Source organism: Asparagus officinalis, chromosome 8 (assembly GCF_001876935.1).
Source record: "Asparagus officinalis chromosome 8, Aspof.V1, whole genome shotgun sequence".
Lineage (NCBI taxonomy): Eukaryota > Viridiplantae > Streptophyta > Magnoliopsida > Asparagales > Asparagaceae > Asparagus > Asparagus officinalis.
Genome location: NC_033801.1, coordinates 6,884,498 through 6,904,481, shown reverse-complemented (window position 1 = coordinate 6,904,481; position 19,984 = coordinate 6,884,498). Strand labels below are relative to the sequence as shown.

Genomic DNA, 19,984 nt, shown 5'->3' with positions numbered 1-19,984 from the left:
TGATCAACAGGATTTAAATTCATGTTTACGCAGAAACCAGTCGTCTTTAACGGACAGGGGGTTCATCTTACCTCACGCTCTGTGAAGGTCATCGCCAGTTTGACTTGCGGGAATTGCTGTCGATGTTCAAGCGACGATTCGCATGTCGTTTTGCTTAATAATGCGACAGACATCCTCCAAGAAGAAGACTTAGCGGATAAATCACCATTAGAGTCACTGCTAACGATGGTTGGTAGAGGAGATATCACCCTTGAGTTTCGCGAGGGTACAAGAGACAGATCATCTCTCAAGCATCAGAGAAATCTAAACGAGTTTTTTTTGAAGGAATCTACCTACGTACATCGGACTCGAACAGGAGCCATTCCTCCTATCCACTATCCAGAGTTTACCAGAGGAAACTAATTCCGCGATGCCCGAACAGCTAGCAATTGCGGAAGTCCAATCTATCAAGGCTTTTCGTTGGGCAGTGCGAGCTTCGTCCATGGCAGAACATCGGAAGACCGTTTCAAAGAGAATTGATGAACAGGAAGCCATGCTCAATATCTCAGCAGGAGGCGATCTAATGAACTCATGGCCATGTTGACTCAAATCGCGCAGACAAGGCAAATCCTCAAGAGACAGATTCGCCGGCTTAGGCAAAGAATCTTCGACGGAGAGGAAAACCGCGTCTTCATCCGCCTCACACAAGCAGAGGGAAGGGAAAATTGGTTGATGCTGGCGGCTTCTGACGCAAGAGCCCACAGCCTGGAATCTCCGCTCTGATGATCGGAAGAGAGACTCGAGAATGAGCAGAATCTTCAGTATGCCAAAATGGAAGAATTGGAAGCTCCGCTTAAAGCCATTGCTAACAGGCGACTCCAGATGAGGGAGTTATCAGACCCTATCTGCCAAATGGGATCAGCCCCTTATCTCCAAAAGTTGAGGTCCACGCTACAAACTTTTTGACGCAGCGGGACACGAACCAACAATATTTATCATTTCAAGTCACAGACTGAAATAAATATGAACGACTGCATTATCTGGCTCGATTGTTCATTGGCACTCCTCAAGGGAATTGCCTTTGAATGGTTCAGGATAAACTGCCTGCGGGCTGTATGCAAAGTGGGGGATAATAACGAGAGACTCTTGCCCTGTCAAGATTACTTGAAGAGATACAGAAGCTCCATCCATATCCTTCTTGCTAACTGATGCAAAAGAAGAAGGAGTCTCAAGCCTTCGGTCAAAAGGTTTCGAAATATGGCTTTGCGTTGTCCGAGCAGGTATGACAACAGTCTAACCTCTAGTAAACCTGTCGACACAACTAAAACGACCTCCTAGCTCGAATAGCGAGTTGTAAGAATGCCGTTCCTGGAGAAAACTAAATTGTCTCACAGGCGAGCATGCCAAAAAAGTTATTGGCAGGATCAAAGCTGTAAAGAACGCAAGTAGGCAGGATCACCTAGCAATCAAGACCAAGCCGAATCTTCTCCTGAGCAACTGGAAACAGGCTTACTCTTCCAGCAAGGGAAAATACTACGCCAACTGAAGTTATCTACTCAGTAGGATCGCGGTTCCTAACAACTATCATTTAACAGTTTACCTCTGATTAGTCAAATATTCCCAAGAAAATAATGGCCACCTGGTGATGTGATTATTCCGACATCATGGATCGTATTATAACTTCCATCATCGGTATTTTGATGGGGGATAAGCTATCTATTGTGATTTTTAGACAGCCTACAAGGAACATCATGGGGGATAGGGGATCCCCTTGCTTGGGACCTCTATAACTTTTAAAGGTACTAGTGGGGTTACTGTTGGCTAGGACAGAGAATTTGGAGGAGAGGATGTTATGAATCCACATACACCATTTCTAGCCAAATCCCCTAGCCTTAAGGAGAGATAGGAGGAAGTCTCAGCTGACACAATCGAAGGTTTTGCTAAAATTGATTTTGACAATGCATGTTAGGAATCTTGACCCCAAGATTAGTTTGTTTTGATGACAACAAATATTATATGTTGTGTGTATTATGTGCTAACATTGGTTTTGCAGTATCAGAGCTATATCAACAATTATATTCAAAGAGATACTCAAGACATAGATGAGTTCAAGGCAAAATGAAGCAAAGAAGAAGATATACTTTATTGTCAAAATGTAATTTTATATTTTCTTTGCTTAGAAATTTGTACAAGCCTTGATCACTCACACACATGCACACACATAGTGTTAGAACACACTAACACATGCTTAGTGTGTTGATTAACAATAGAAATCCCCTATGTTAGCCATTAGAGTTTATAGATATTAAGTGAGTCTTAAAATATTTTATTTACACCCTTTAGAAATTAGAATCTGGAAAAACTTAAAAGACCAAAGTTGTAGGTCTCTTCAAGAGCTTTCCAACGAATCTTAAATCACCTCATTCCGATATCGGATGAGAAAGTTATAGTCAAAATACTAAACAGAAAAATTCCAGAATCTGAGTTTACAGTGTAGTCGACTACTATGCCTTGTAGTCGACTACTGAGCAATTTTCTGACTTCACAGAGTCTGTTTAGACTCAGTGTAGTCGATTACTATGACTTGTAGTCGACTACAGATGCAGTTTTTCCATATTTCAGGTTTAAAATAAGTGACTGTTTGTAGCCGTTTTGTGGACGTTAATTGGGTTTAAAATTATGTTATTTCAGAGGCTATAAATAGGTTTAAACATCAGAAAATAACAACCAAGTTTTGCACTTGCAAGATCAAACATTTTGTGCATATTCACTCTCTAATTTTCTAGATTTTCATGCTAAGTGTTTAGAAAAAGAGAGTTTCTGATATTGCCTTGGTTTCAATCATTCTTAGAGATTGTATAGGCAATATTCAGAGAGTTAAAAGAATCCTAAGCCACTGCAGCACTTCACTACACATTCAAGGCTTATAGGATCAATTGTGTTCTTGCTTCAAAAATGATTTCTCTCGGGTTTGAGAGGGTTGATCTCTTGGTTTAGAGATTAGGTGGCAATTGGCATGGTCTTGTCAATTGGTGTTGCAATTTGCATGGTCTTGCAAATTGGTCAGGTTTGCTTTTGATTTTGTAAGGTTTTAAAATCATAGTGGAAATCTCAAGCATGATTTGTTTGGGGACTGGATGTACACCGGGTTGGTGGGACCAGTATAAAACTTTGTGTTTGTGATTGTGAATTTCTGAGATCGCCATTTTTCTTTGCAATTTATAATCTACTTTGCATATATTTTAAAAGAACACTATTCACCCCTCTTCTAGTATTCTAGTGTATCTATTTCAGATCCTACATTTGGTATCAGAGCAAGGTGAAAGATGGCATCGTCAAATACAACACAATTCAAGGAAGGCCACTCTACAAATCGTCCTCCAATGTTCGATGGTTTGAACTACAACTATTGGAAGTGTCGAATGAAGATTTACCTTCAATCAATTGGCTACGAACTTTGGAACGTCGTGGAAACAAATTATGAGAAGCCAACAAGTCCTTTTGCAGAATGGACTACTTCTCAAAGAAATAATGCAAATTTGGATTCAAAAGCAATAAATGCATTATTTTGTGCACTTGACAAGAATGAGTTCAATAGGGTGTCAACGGCCACATCTGCATACGATATTTGGCATACACTTGAGGTAACTCATGAAGGTACAAATAAAGTTAAAGAATCTAAAATATCTGTTCTTGTGCACAGGTTTGAGTTATTCAAAATGAAAGAACAAAAAGAGGAATCCACTCACATGTGCTTCATGGCACAAGAAGATGAGGTATGCAATAATGAAGAATTATTAGATGCTTTCAATGAATTATATGAAACATTTTTGAGATTAAAGGCTTCACATAATTTTCTTAAAGGTGAAAATAAAAGATTACTTGAAGAAATTTCTGATTTTAATTCTTCTACTATTTCTAATTCTCAAGTAATTGAATTGAAAGAGGAAAATAAATCCTTGCTTAAAGAAAATCATATTTTGACTAATGAGAATGTTTATCTAAAATCAGAATGCAATGATTTAAAAATCCGCATTAATGTTTTAGATAAAGATATTTCTTCTATTAAATTAAAATATGATGATATATGTTTGAATGTTAGTAAATTCAATAAAAGTAAAGAGAATTTGAATAATTTGCTCTCATTTCAAAAATCTTCAAACAATCATTTTGGCATTGGATTTGTTCCTAAGTATTTTATAAAGAATGATTATGTTTTGAAGAATAATAATAAGAATATTCATGCTAAACAAAATAAGTATATATGGATTCCTAAGAATTTGAATATTCATGATAGGAATTATTATATTTCATCTTATATTTATGAAGTTTGCAATTCAAAGAATTACACTTATGTTAACAAATGGAAACCAAATTCCAAGTGGATTTGGATTCCTAAGGGCTAATCCTAATGATATAATATAAAAGGGTACCAAAGTGCTTGATATTTTTATTAAGGTACCCAAGAAAAGAAATTTTTAATTAGAATTATGTTTATTTCTTTTTGCTAATGACAAAGGGGGAGTTATATAGAAAATTTTAATTTTAAATTTTTTACTAATGCTTTGATGCAGGGGGAGTAAAAGATTTTATTTAATGATTTCATACAGGGGGATTAAAATTTTTATATCTTAATAACATATATTTGTCATCATCAAAAATGGGGAAATGTTAGGAATCTTGACCCCAAGATTAGTTTGTTTTGATGACAACAAATATTATAGATTATGTGTATTATGTGCTAACATTTGTTTTGCAGTATCAGAGCTATATCAATAATTATATTCAAAGAGATACTCAAGACATAGATGAGTTCAAGGCAAAATGAAGCAAAGAAGAAGATATACTTTATTGTCAAAATGTAATTTTATATTTTCTTTGCTTAGAAATTTGTACAAGCCTTGATCACTCACACACATGCACACACATAGTGTTAGAACACACTAACACATGCTTAGTGTGTTGGTTAACAATAGAAATCCCCTATGTTAGCCATTAGAGTTTATAGATATTAAGTGAGTCTTAAAACATTTCATTTACACCCCTTAGAAATTAGAATCTGGAAAAACTCAAAAGACCAAAGTTGTAGGTCTCTTCAAGAGCTTTCCAACAAATCTTAAATCACCTCATTCCGATATCGGATGAGAAAGTTATAGTCAAAATACTAAACAGAAAAATTCCAGAATCTGAGTTTTGCTTTCCAACGAATCTTAAATCACCTCATTCCGATATCGGATGAGAAAGTTATAGTCAAAATACTAAACAGAAAAATTCCAGAATCTGAGTTTACAGTGTAGTCGACTACTATGCCTTGTAGTCGACTACTGAGCAATTTTCTGAGTTCACAGAGTCTGTTTAGACTCAGTGTAGTCGACTATTATGACTTGTAGTTGACTACAGATGCAGTTTTTCCAGATTTCAGGTTTAAAATAAGTGACTGTTTATAGCCGTTTTGTGGACGTTAATTGGGTTTAAAATTATGTTATTTCAGAGGCTATAAATAGGTTTAAACATCAGAAAATAACAACCAAGTTTTGCACTTGCAAGATCAAACATTTTGTGCATATTCACTCTCTAATTTTCCAGATTTTCATGCTAAGTGTTTAGAAAAAGAGAGTTTCTGATATTGCCTTGGTTTTAATCATTCTTAGAGATTGTATAGGCAATATTCAGAGAGTTAAAAGAATCCTAAGCCACTGCAGCACTTCACTACACATTCAAGGCTTATAGGATCAATTGTGTTCTTGCTTCAAAAAGGATTTCTCTCGGGTTTGAGAGGGTTGATCTCTTGGTTTAGAGATTGGGTGGCAATTGGCATGGTCTTGTCAATTGGTGTTGCAATTTGCATGGTCTTGCAAATTGGTCAGGTTTGCTTTTGATTTTGTAAGGTTTTAAAATCATAGTGGAAATCTCAAGCAGGATTTGCTTGGGGACTGGATGTACACCGGGTTGGTGGAACCAGTATAAAACTTTGTGTTTGTGATTGTGAATTTCTGAGATTGCCATTTTTCTTTGTAATTTATAATCTACTTTGCATATATTTTAAAAGAATACTATTCACCCCTCTTCTAGTGTTCTAGTGTATCTATTTCAGATCCTACAATGCAGACCTTAATTTTCTTAGAAAAGCAATGATGGATCATTTTATGGCCAAGAACAATAGAGTCTAGAGTGGATTTGCCAGATTGGAAGGCAGATTGAGTTGGATAAACCAACGAGGGAAGGAAGCAACAGAGCATATTAGCTAGGACATTAATGAATATTTTGAACAGGCCGTTGAGCAAGCTGGTGGGTCTAAAGTCAGAGGCATTACAAGGTAAATTGGATTTGGGTATGAGAGATATGAAGGAGAAGTTGATTTTTTGTAGGGGTGTAGCATCTTCGAAGAGATAAGAAAAGAAGGCAAGCAGGTCCTCTCTGATGGTTTCCTAGAAGGATTGATAGAATAGGATTGGGAAGCTATCCGAGCTTGGGGATATTGGATGGAGGCCGAAACTGTTGCCTTAATTTTTTCAGCAAAGAAGGGGGTTTCCGGGGAATGAAAGTTTGGGCAAGGGGAAGGGTAGAGATGCTCCCGGTCAACCTAAAAGGGGGATGGGGGGATGGCTTTGAAGAGGTTAGAGAAGTGGTGGAAAAAGGCCAGTTGTTTTTTTGGTTCTAAATAAATGGTTGAATTGTCGATGTTTAGGTGTGGGATGAAATTTTTTCTTCTGTGGTTGGATGCTATTTTGTGAAAGAAATAAATGTTGGAGCTCCTTCTTTGAGCCAAAGGAGTATGGACCTCTGTTTCCAGTAAGTCTCCTCCTGTTCGGCTAAAGTAGAGAGGGAATCTCTAAGGGAGGCTCTCAGGGAGACTTCAGAAGGGTGGAGGGGTCTGGATTCTTCAAGGATATTTAGAGAGTGTATGTTGTTCAGGGTAGATGTCTTGTTATGTATGATGGTTCCATAAAAAAAAATTTCCCACCATTTAAGTCTATGTTTGAGAAGTTTGAGTTTGTGGTAGAAAGTCTCCACTATGTTGCCGATGCAATTGAAGTTTTGCCAACAGCTGGTGAGGAAAGGTGAGAAGGATGAGTGTGAAAGCCAAGTTTTCTCCAATCTGAATAGAGGTTGAGGGGAGGGGCACGAGGTGCCAAGGATGATGAATGGGTGATCCAAGCATGAGGTAGGATGGCAGAATTGAATGAGGGAAGGAAATTGAGATTCAAAGTCAGAGAAAATGAGGAATCTGTCTAACCTGGCTAAGATAGGGGAGGATCACATGTTGGACCACGTGAATTTCCTTCCATTGAGAGGGATATCTATAAGGGAGAGGGAATCGACTAGGCTTTTGAAGCAATGCATATCAGAAAGGGAGGCTGATCTGCCACTTCTCTCATTAGCGAAGATGATGACATTGAAGTCTCTAAAGAGGGACCAAGGCAGGGGAAACATTGTATGAATTTTCTGGAGCTCCCACCAACATACTTCTCTATCTAGTCTATCAATGGGCGCGTAGACAGAGGTGACTAGGAATTTTCAATTAAGAATCTTGTGGTGAAGCACAGATAAAACAATGAAGATGCTTATGTAGGAATCTAGACAATCAAACATAGAGGCATTCCATCCTAATAGCACACCACCTACGGAATCAACAACTTCTAATTGAAGTCAGGACGAGATTTTATGACCACCAATACTCTTGAGGACTAAAGGTCTCATGGCACTAAGTTTGGATTCTTGGATCCCTATGATGTATGTAGAGGCTAGATGAATACTATCTCTAACTAATTTCCTTTTAATAGGGTTGGTAAGCACCTTGACATTCCACGAACCAAGCTTCATAAGATCTAGAGAGGAGACAACAAAGGCTAGGACGTGCCGGGGCTAAGAGGAGGTCCCTGCACGATCGGACTCAAGGGCTCTGAGACTCGTCAGGCCCTCAAGGGAAATGGGGTCCTTAGCACCACAGTTGGAAAGAATGATAGCTAACATGGAGTCTAATTTTCTATTTAGAGGGAGCGAGACAGAGCAAGAAGAAGAAGACATACTGTTTTTGGTGGAGGAGGCCAAGGATCTTGAGGCAGCCAGGTGACAGTGAAATGCTTTGTGCGCCATGCCCCTCCGCAGCACCTTGGCCTTGCCCACAACTCTTTTCTTATGCCCTCAGCTATGTGCTCGAATCCAGGGGGAATAGAGGAGGACTTAGCTCTGGTAGTCTAACTAGGAGAACCATATGAGGAACTGGCAGCAGAGGGTGAGGGGAGGACTACAGGAACAAGGACTGGGTGAGCAAAGCCGCCAACTCCTTGGGCCTAGAGGAAGCGTAGCCACTGCTCACACTCTAATATCATATTGTTGTCGTCCTAGGTAACCTCAATCAGCTCTGGTTCAGCGCCAAAAGGCTAAAACTATTGAGGCCCCAAATTAATGCAATTTTACCAAGCAAGGGGTCCTTCTAGCAAAATTGTCGCCACTTTCAAATTGTGGGGTGAAAAGACTATTTTGCCCTTGTCCTTATCCTTCTAAGATGGCCGCTCCGGCGAGGTTTGATGTTGTCTAGCCAGTGGAGCTTGATCGACGACCATGCCGGGCGAGCCCCTATCAACTCATCCCAACCCATCCCGACTCTGAAGAGGAGTTACCCTCCCACTTTGCTTGGAGCTCCTGAATGGTTGGTTTCTCGAAGGCCTGCTTAGAGATAGGCCTTCCAATGATATGAATAACTGTGTAGCCCTCTATGAGGCTACCATCAACAGGGTAGATGTAGCGGTATCTGATTCTCTTCGGGATATCGGAGAAATCCCTAATCTTGATGAGGACTTTGTAGTCCCTGAAGTTGTCTCTGAAAGCCACATCCTTGGAGCTCATGATGCACTCTCCGACGTCTTTGAACAAGGTCTGGAGGAACTCCGAGAACCACAGGTGGTAGGGTAGCCTGTGGATGCCAACCTAGTGAGAAAGGGCTTGGGGCGGATGGAGAGGCTAAGGTCCTCCCTCCATATGAGGAATCTACCCTTGAAGGAGCCTATGTCTATGAGCTTCAGTTCCAAGGCTTAGTCGAGGAGGTCGACAGAAGGAAACTGCACCATAAAGCTGGTATCTGCTGCTTGCTTAATCTGGAAAGGCCATTCCTAGAGGTTGAAACGGTAGGCAAGTATTTCTCTGAGCTTGGAGATGGAGGGGTTGTCAGACGCTAGGTAGAAGATGGCGAAGGAGGAGAGCTCCTGAATGAGGTCGCTAGATTCTTAGGGATCTGCAGAACCGGAGACAAGGCTGAGGATCTGAATGTCTGAGGGCAATCCCTAGAGATGTGACCCTTGCATAGACATGAGAAGCAGATGAAGTCTCCTTCTGGGCAGTCTCGAGCCATGTGAGAGATGCTGTGGCAAAAAAAGCACTTGAGGGGAGGCAAAACAGGCAGAGGCGCTGGAACCCAAGAAGCACGACGCAATTTCTTACGGTTGATGATTATAGTCCAGCCTGCTTCGACTACTAGGAGTGGAGGGAAGTGAGGGAGGGGGAGGATGCCCTTAGTGGATTGCGGAAGATTTTGTTTGTGATGATGGTTCTGAGATTTTCTAGAGAAGAGGAAGCGAAGGGTTTCGGAAAAGGAACTTTTTTAATCGATTGAATTCCCATGGAAACATGCGAAGGAAAGGAGGGGCAGGAAAAGCGGGTAGTGGGGTGATAGGCGGTGATGGAGAGAGGTTTGGCGGTTGCTAAGGTGAACTGCTTACCTTCTGGGTGTGCTGAGTGCTCCGATGCTCTCCTCCTCCCATCTATTCTCCTTGTGTCAAAATTCTACGGTGTATATTATTCTACAAAAGAATTGGCTAAAAGCCTAAAAAACTTTTTGTCAATATTTTCTGAATTTTGACACAAATATTGTTAGTCTTTAGGAGAAATAATCTGAAACATGACCTTTATTTTCAATATAATCATTATTCTTTCTTAATAAAAGTTTCTATTTCCCTATATGTAAGCATCAGACTATAATCAATTTACAATATATTTTCCACCTAATATTTTACTTGATTTAAAAAATTTGGAACTTGCTAATAAACACTTGCATAAATATCATAGCTCCATAACTTCATATTTTTATTACACGAAAAAATAATTTCATATTTTCATTTAAAATAAGATATTTACTGTTAGATTAACAACAAATTTAACCTAAAACATCCTGTCAGGATATTCTAGAAGAATTAAATAAATTTTCTTAGTGAAGCTATCCACAATAGGTAAGTGTTAACTTTTTGGCAAAAAAGAAAAATTTAGTATTTAAGTGAATTGCAGTCAAAATTTTGATCTCATCCATAGTATTCAAAGTCTCTATCCAAAATTTTGTCCGACAACAGGCTATTTATGATATTCAACGTTCATATGTATTTTGCATTTTGAAGGGAATGGGCATAATGGAGATATCCTTTCACTGGCTAGTCATATAGCCAACGTGTAAATTAAATCTATTAATATTTAATATTTTCTTATCCAATAGGGGCATTTTAGGCCACACCACAAAATCAAATCTCAACCGCTCCTCTTCTCTCTTTTTACCGACCACAGGGGCATTTCTGGAATACCAACCCGATCTCTTCCCCATATAAACCCATTTCCCACAAAAAAAAACCCGAACAAATTGGAGAAAAAAATAACCCATCAAAATCGCAGAAAAGCCAATCAAAATCACAAAATAGGGAATTTCAGCGAATGGATGATGCTCTTCTCCTAAATTTCCCTCCTTCTTCCAAGCTCGCCCTCTTCCTCTCCTCTAAATCCCTAACCCTCTACCGGTAGTCCCATAAAAATCCCCTTTTTTATACGTTTTTTTTGTGTGTGAAGTTTTTGATGGGTAATGGAGTTTCGAGCATAGAGGGTGGGGCCCACGAGACGGCGATGGGGGATTTGCCGGAGAGTTGCGTGGCTAGGGTTTTGATGGACATGGGGCCCGCTGAGATCTGCAGTCTGGCGAGGTTGAATCGAACGTTTTGGGCGGCGGCGGCGGCGGGAGGGTTTTGGGAGAGGAGGAGCGCGGGAAAGTTGTGGGGAGAGGGAAGAAGGAGGTTTATTCGAGGCTTTGTCGGCATACTTTCTTCGATGGAGGCACAAAGGTATAATTTTTTTGCTTCATTTTATTAATTAAGTCTTGCTTTGTCAATTTCAGCTTTCCCTGACTTTATGAATTAAATTGAAGGGCAATGGATTGCATTTCATATTTTCTGTTCGTTAATTTTGGGGGTGTTTGGATGGAATTTTTTTGGTGGGTAGATACTGGGTTTTCTATCGTTATTATTATTTTTGTATTTTGCTTGGTAATTGTTTGGATAATTCGGATTTTGGATTTATTTGATACGTTTTATTTTATCTAGGTATCATGCAAAATTATCTTGTTCCAGATGTTATACTGTGGGCTTGATTTGCTTTCTAGAGGGTGTAGCTGGGATCTTTGTCTGTAAGCAAGGGAAAGGGATGTTATGTGGGCTTGATTTGCTTTCTAGAGGGTGTAGCTGGGATCTTTGTCTGTAAGCAAGGGAAAGGGATGTTAAAAGCGTTTTTAGGTTAAAGTTGGGGATTATATTTGGTTTGTGTTGGATTGAGAATTGTTCTTTGAAGAAATTAACTCTTCAAATTACTACACAAGCGTCTTTTGGTGGTTCTTTTTCTTTTAGATAGATACTTGGTTTGTTTAAAGTGGATCTTACATTTATTTTTCGACGTTTCTTGTAGTTAAATGCGGAACTTTGGGCTCACAGATCATTTTTTGGGAACAAAGGTTGGCTGTTTTTATTAGTGGGTGTTTTTATTAGTGGATGTATAAGTGGGTGTTGAGGTCAGATATTTTTGTTATTACAAAGACATTTTGCTTATCTGAACTTGATGCCATCACACCTGTGTATGACGGTAAGAGGTTGTCATGTTTCTCTTATAGCAATTTTGTTTCGCTATGCTGTTGTATGTTAAGTTTTCTTATTGGGTTAAAGTATTATAGAATATTTCTTTGTTTGCTTGAAGCTGGAGCCCATTAATGAAGGAGAAGGAAGCGACCCAAATTGCGATTTAAAAAAAATTACTTTAATGCTGTGATATTTTCTCTGAAGGAGACTGACACTGTTCATTTAGCCTCTCTGCTCTTTTCTTATTTCTCCATTTTTTAATACTTTTTTGAAGGTTTGGGGGTAGGTTTAGGCTTGTCATATCGTTATTAAACTGGATTTTGTATTCCTTTTTGCTCTTTTATGACAAATCTTAATCTGGGTGATGGTGATTGTAGGAGTTTTGGATGGTGAAACACACCGGTGGAGTCTGCATGTCGATTTCTTCAAAGGCTATGTTGATTACTGGAATCAATGATCGAAGATACTGGAATTACATCCCTACTGAGGAATCAAGGTATATACCATTTCTATAAAGTTTGGTAGATATGATTAAATAAGTATGATTAAATATGATCAAAGGCTATGTTGATTACTGGAATCAATGATCGAAGATACTGGAATTACATCCCTACTGAGGAATCAAGATATATACCATTTCTATATAGTTTGGTAGATATGATTAAATATGATCAAAGGCTATGTTGATTACTGGAATCAATGATCGAAGATACTGGAATTACATCCCTATTGAGGAATCAAGGTATATACCATTTCTATTATTATGTTTCATGAAAGATTGTGCGTTTACTATGAGGAATCATGTACACACCACATTTCTTTGTAGCCCTGGGTATCAAGGTTAACTTTGTTCTTGGTGTACTAGTTTATGATTGAGCAGTTTTGTTTAAAATGTCCTTAATTCGCTTGGTGATTCACATTCTTGTTAGTATTATTTTAATTTGTTATTGCACGCAAAACAAAATTCAATGTTTTTCTTAAAGAAAATACTTGTTCACATTTTCCCACGCTGTTACCGATAATCTATACACAGGTTGATAGTTTTGTCAAATTTTATTTGTGTGAAGTTACTCCAAAATCCACTATTAACTCCGTACAGTCAGCAACTTTTTCGATGTGTATTTTTTTGGCTTCCACGTTATGTTTGGCCCTTTTGCGCCTTTTCTGCAGGGTCCTGAACGAATATAAAATGTTGTCTATTGTTGTGAAGATATGATCCTTTAGTTTTATCTGGTTTTCATTATGATGGTTAATGCACGTTGCAGTTATTCACATTTAGTTAGTTGATTTCATGTATATAGTATCATTTGTGTCCAACTCATTGACCATTTTAGAAGAAATAGTTTTTAGGTTAGAGCTGGATTTCGGATCAGTTCTGAAATCCATTCATAGCTCTGAAAATATAGATATCAATCTCTTCTATCTGCAATTTCTGTTTGTTTTCTAGGTATATTGGGATTCATTTTCTATAGCAATGACAAAAGAAGTGATATCTTCTAGTATCTGGTGATCTTTAGGCTTCATGTTAAAATACTAAATACTTTCTATGAAGGTATTTGTTAAGATGTAGTTTCCCAGTTAGTAGTTACTGTCTGGCCTCTATACATCAGATCACATGAAAGCCGTATTGGCTTCATGTAGAAAGTGTACACCTCTTGGCACATTGCCAATTATGACACCGACTCTTAATGGGTTGGAATGTTGAGAACTAAACATTGGTAACTTCTCGATTTCAATGTAGTTGTGAATACATGAACAATTGACAAAAGATGCAAAGAAATGTCTGGAGCAGAGAGGTATGGAGGGATTTGGTATTCAGATAATTAAAATAACAAGCTCTTAAACAACTTGTCGTCTTATCGCTTGACATGTCAAATATAATGGTTACTGAGTCTTTGGAGGAGAATTTTCTCCAGTAGCAGTGCCGCCAACCTTTACTTTAGGAGCCTATTTTTTTATCTAACATGTATTTGATATAATAGTGGCTGTGAACTATTTTCTTAATATTGTTTTCGATTCTTCAGTTGTTAGTATCAACGAGTAGATTTCAGTTATGTGTAAGATGTTGTGCATCCAATTAACATTTTTCAATTTTGTTTTGTCTCTTTTCTTCATAGAGTTTCCTATCAATCTAAACTTCATATAACATTTTTATCTTTCTTTTATTGAATAAATTATACATTGAAAACTGGTTGAGTTTGAACTCGATATCCAAACGACTTTTTAAAATCACACTTAATGAACTGTGTATGGGCTAAAGCGAATCCGACAGGAGTCTAATTATTTGAAGAAATTTGAGGTGAATTGTAAGATATACGTCCAAGAGGTGTATCACGAGTGCTTTAAACTGAAACATGTATTATATAATTGAATACACGCTTGAGTAAATTTATGTATATATTCAACAAGTGTCCAAGGAGTATCGGACATGGGAACAGACACGGAGCCTAGATGAAGTGTTGGGGTAACTTAGAGAACAATTCCCTTCTTACCTCTGTCTACACTTCGAACACAAGTGAATTTTGACTCTTGCTCCTTGGATTGCACAAGGTTAAAGTTGTACCACAAACTAGTTAGTGTCGGTGACGTAGCAGAAAATCAAACCGCATACCAGCGTAAGAAAGAAAAAAACCAGAGAAAATAACCATAGAAACATGGGGACTTAACGAGATTCGGCAATCAAAGTGATTACCTACATCCTCGGAGTATAGCCAGGTTATGATTCCACTAATAATCAATGAAGATTTATCGATCTCTCAAACACTAATTTCACTTCCCTATACTCTCTCTTTTCCCTCTTTGCAATACATAGTCGATGGTGTGTGAGGTACATATTTACAATGTGGGGTTTCTGTCAGTAGGGCCAGAACTGCGTAATACTCACACCTCACAAACTTAAATTCAATTTTGATCTGGGATGCTGCTTGGAGACTTTGTCAGGGGGGCGCCCGCCACTGGACCTCCACTCACTGTCCGTTGCAGGTGCGGCTACTCCATTCAAATGAAAATTCCATACCTTCAAACATGATATAAACCATAAAAAAGTACCTTAAAAGAACATATGAATGGATATCTTTCACCTATAGGTCAACACATTCCCAAACTGATGGGTTTTAAAATAACACATTACAGAAAACTGTATTATGTAGCTTCTAAGTAAGCAATGCAACCTATTAACCTTGATTCGAGTAACGTGAAATCCTTGCACGTTGAATTTTTAGGTGTAGTACCCCACAACATACTTTTAAACAACTTTTTCATTTAAAAGTATTCATTTTAGGGTCACTCGATCGATGCACATGTGAACTAATCATAAAAACACTTTTTTTTCCCTTACTTTTTAGATGTTTTTAGGATTTTATCATATCTAATGATATGGATAGTTTGAGCTCATCATACAAATTATATAGAAAGAATGGCTAAACACCAAACCATTCCCTTTACAGATTCCACACGGTTGCATACCTCCAACAAATCTGGTGGCTAGAAGTCGGCGGAGAGATTGACTTCTTCTTCCCAAAAGGCACTTACAGCCTCTTCTTCCGCCTCCACCTCGGCCGTGCTTCGCGGCGTCTTGGCCGTAGGATCTGCAGTCCCCAACATATCCACGGCTGGGATATACAGCCCGTTCGATTTCATCTCTCAACATCAGACGGTCAGCGGTCCCAGTCCAAATGCTACTTAGATGAGCCAGGGAGCTGGATCCTTTACCATGTAGGAGATTTCGATGTTAAGGATTCGAGAGAATCAACGACAGTGAAGTTCTCAATGGTACAGATTGATTGCACTCACACGAAAGGTGGTCTCTGTGTTGATTCTGTGTTAATATATCCCAAGGGATTTAGACCGAAGGAGGCGCCTCTGAGCTATAATAATATGCATGGATAAAGAGGCGTGTATATTTGTTTTCTTGTAAGTTAGTGTGTAGTTGTTCATTGTTATACATTTTGTGTTTGTGAAATGTAAATAGGAGGGATGAGCTATTTTAGATTCCATAAATTAGTTTATGATTGTTCCTTTTTGTTCAAGTAGTGGAGAGAAGATAATCTTAGCCAGGGGTTTATGTAGAGTTCAATGCTTTGTATGATGATAATATATATGGCACTATATAGTAGTCATTTTGTATCCATTTTGTGGTCTATTTCCCTCATTGATTTGGCTCGATAGCAGCATGAGTGCTTTTCTTATATCCGTTTTTTTTTTATTTGTTCGAGGAGATAAAAGAAACTACTTGTTAGAGATCAATGTGAATAGAAAAGGCTCAAACCTGTGGAATCAAATTGCTAGTTTCCACGATTATAGCCATCGATGCTTTTGTCATAGACTATTGCCATGTCCGTGGTTACTAGTTTATATCGATACCTGCCACTGTTATCATCACTTTTATTGCCTCCATACGTAATAAAATTACTTTTGCCTCTACACACCAATATCAGAAACCTAGTATTTCTTATATATATATATACTTTCGAAATTTTCATTGGTTTTTGGATGTATTAGACCATAATCAGTGAAAATTCCTTTTTTATGACCCGGTTATTTAGAAATCATTTTGTATTTAAAGAAAACATTTTTATACTCGTCTTAGACATCTTGGAGTTATTTATGCTTTTTAAAAAAGTTTTATTAGTTATCCAATTTTTGAAACAAGATTTATTGCTTATCCAATTTCATTCTATCCTTTATGATGTATATATATATATTTGAACATGACTATTTCACGTTACGTTTATTTACTTCTTAACGTGGGCTCAATCAAAATTTCAGAGGCCTGCATTAAGATTTAAGACCATGGAAAATGATTGTTGTACCGCAAGTTCTATACTATTTTAGTACTCTCACTAACAAATGTGTAGGGTCTTTCTTGAAAATTATCAAGAAAAAATGTGAGTCATTAGCCCAATTTTTCTTAAGGCTAGATGGCACTTAAATACCACAAAGTTTGCCCGTTTTAGCACTTAAATACGATAACCTATATTTGGTAGCAAAAAAAAATACCACAATTTTTGAAAAGTTGGCACGTTACTACCATATGTTAGTGACAAGTGGAAATATTCTAAAAAATATTCTCATATGACTCTCACGTAGGGGTGCTAAACTGTATCCATATCCGATGAAATATCTGTAACTTTTCGTTAGGATACGAATATGGTTACTAAAATCTATAACCAATAGGATATAGTTACAGATATGGTTTTGTAGTCAAATATCCGGATCCGTATCCGAAATATCTGAACAAATATTAGTCATACTGTTACGATAGTTTTAGTCCTTAGATTATGGATTTGAGGTTAATTATGATGATCAAGATGGCCTAATCTTTGTTTTTTCAGATATAGTGAACAAATTAATGAACTCTTTTGTATCACAGTTTTTTTTTAATACTATGTAGTTTTCTGATATCCATTTTGTATCTGCATGCATACCTGCTTATATTTCTCGATGTATATCCATATGGATATCCGATTTTAGCGGTTATGGGTATGAATTTTTCTTACCGAGATACACATGTATCTGTATTCGAGATAGGTAAGCAGATATGAATATGATAAGTATCATATCCGAGCCGTATTCGAACAGAATGCATCCCTGCACATGACCAAAGTGAATGTTTTTTAACCTCATTGATTGTGTTGTGTTATTTACTGTTTGTACCTATCCTCTCACTCTTTAGAAACTTTATCATTCAAATCTAAACCTAATTTCCAAATTCACACATTCTCTCTCTTGTCCTTAAATCATTGCCGAGCCATGAAATCAAGCTCAAGGGATTCAAGTTCATCAAGATTTTAGTTGACGTTCCCCAAGTACAACCCAAAATTTCCAAAAACAAGGTAAAGATCAAGTTTTTAGCTAATAACACCTTAGAGTGCAAAATCCTAGGTTAATTCCACTGCGAATCTCTAAATTTAAACACGAAACCCCTTCACCAAGATCCCAAAACAGAGTTATGATCCCCAAATTTGGGCGGAGTCCAAAATCAAAGCTCTAGGACAATCATTCTTTAGGGAGTAATGTAAGAAAATGAGTGGTTTGGGGATTTTTTTTTTTAACAGTACGGGGTATTGAATAGCTAGAAGGTCATTTTTGTCCAAATGATAAAAAAAATTAACACCGTTATAAGGATTGTAACTGCAGACATATTATGGTATTTTTTTTGGCCACGAAATACACATTATGATATTTAAGTGCTAAAGGTCGGACAAACTTCACAGCGTGTAAGTGCCATTTAGCCCTTTCTTTTTAAAGAAGTACAAATTGTTACTTGCGGTTATCAACTGTTTTTAACCGTCGGGGGGAATAATTTAAAAAAGTTGATATACAAGGGGCTGTTAGGTTGGTTTCTTTTGCCCCTGATTCTCTATCAAAACTGGCAGTTTGTTGTCAATTTTAACAGTTTTTTTGCCAAAACATTTTTTTTAACGACGTTTTGATAAGAAAACTGTCAATTTTTACAGGGAATCAGAGGCAAAAGAAGCAAAACAAACAAACTCTGCTCTCAAAACTAACCTCCAACCGACATATGTCCCAAAAGATCTTTTCAAACACGGAGATCCAGGGCCCCACATATCCGCAGATAGCTCAGAAGTGTCCAGGCGTGGGCCCCACTCAACCCCGTCCTCATCTTCATCCCCAAGCCTCTTCCCTTTTCTTGGCCCTTACTCTTCCCTCAATATATGTAGATATAATTATAATAAATAAAAGAATTGCAGTCCCAGCCTGCGCTTGTGAAAATTTGGGAATTTTCACGTGATTTTACGATGAATTTCTTCGAATTTATTGGTGATGATGCTTCGATTATGGTGCTCACGGGCCTTGATGATCCTGCTGATCTTGCCAGAGCCTGCTCTGTTTCTAAATCGTGGTACCAATTTGGTAAGATAAAGAGAGGGAGGAAAAAATCAAATCTTTACTGTTGTTTTTAGCTAAATTTGGTTGTTCTGTGATCTGGGTGTTTGATTTTTTTGGCTAATTTGGGCGTTTTTGGGTTGTATTTGTGCTGGATTGAAATGGGTAGTTCAACATCGACTGAAATTATTCCTACCCTAACAAAAAAGTTTAGATTTTCTTTATTAATTATAAGTACAATTTAGATTCTTTATCATTTTAGAGTGTGCTTAAATCTCTTATTGTATCTGATTGTAATGATTAGTGGGTGCAATTATTCAGAATACTTAACGCCTAATTGTAATGATTTAAATTTTGTAATAAAGAAAGAGGATAATGAAATATGATAACACTTGAGTTTGGGAAACTTCTGTGGAATTTTATTACTTTCTTTTTTGTCTGAGATCAATTGACCTTCTAAAATTACATGGATTCAATTGGACTTGTTAAATTAAAGCATCCCAAGTTCTTGCAGTCCTAGATCATCAAATATTGATATTTTTAATTTAATATTTATTTGTTTGTTTGTTTATCTATGAATTATTTTGCATGACGACTGTTGACATTCCCAATGGTCCCGAAAAAGGAGGGGAAATACCTCAGCGACCCCAAAATAGGGGACCATGAGTGGGAAAGAACAGTGCATCACGGGACAGGGAGGGGACACCTTACCTGTCCCACTCATTTGTCCCACTCAGAGACTCCTATTTTGGGGTCCCTGTAGCAGCACTCGGGAAAAAACATGGAGAAAGCAATCCAAGGATAAGTTATTTATTTGAAATAAATTATCAGGATGTGTTTTGGTACAACTTAGGCTTAATGTTTGATAGTTCAATTTTTACTCATGTAATATTCTAGTTCTGAAAACTTTCGTTATGGCCCTCCAGGCTGCCTTGTTATTGGCTTTTTATTAGAAAGGGGATAACAGAATCTGGTATATATGCTTCGATTACATTGTGAAGATGGCTATTCAGTGGAGGAATTTTAATGATTAGAATGTAACTAGCTAATGACGAGATTAGTTAGCTGTCCACGTCAGTGGATATTAGTAAGTGGCAATAAAGAATAATGACTATGCAACCTTTATAACTAAATTATTTGTATGTTTATTGTTAGAAGCATATGAATTTCTTTCTTTCTTTTTTTAAATATGTATCAATGTTCAAGATATTTAATGCTTTATGAGGATTGTTCTCTTCCTGTATATTAATTTCTAGGTATAGTTCCATATATCCATA

The 19,984-nt window shown here is 37.5% G+C and overlaps 2 protein-coding genes across 3 annotated transcripts in view; both read left to right on the top strand.

Moving 5' to 3' along the window:
• LOC109819484 (F-box protein PP2-A13-like) lies at window positions 10,585–15,987 on the top strand. Its single transcript, XM_020385219.1, is given in 4 exon segments — window positions 10,585–11,014; window positions 11,017–11,075; window positions 12,236–12,354; window positions 15,305–15,987. Coding segments are annotated over 4 exon segments (822 nt in total). The 5' UTR covers window positions 10,585–10,812; the 3' UTR covers window positions 15,747–15,987.
• Window positions 18,508–19,984, top strand: part of LOC109822829 (F-box protein At4g00755-like) — a 3,007-nt gene continuing 1,530 nt past the window's right edge. Inside the window, exon 1 of one of the 2 annotated variants that reach the window (XM_020389087.1) lies at window positions 18,508–18,734. In XM_020389087.1, the coding sequence (XP_020244676.1) occupies window positions 18,620–18,734 (115 nt within the window). In that variant the 5' untranslated portion in view covers window positions 18,508–18,619. The remainder of the gene's footprint in view (window positions 18,735–19,984) is intronic. The other variant, XM_020389086.1, reaches the window with a different exon arrangement.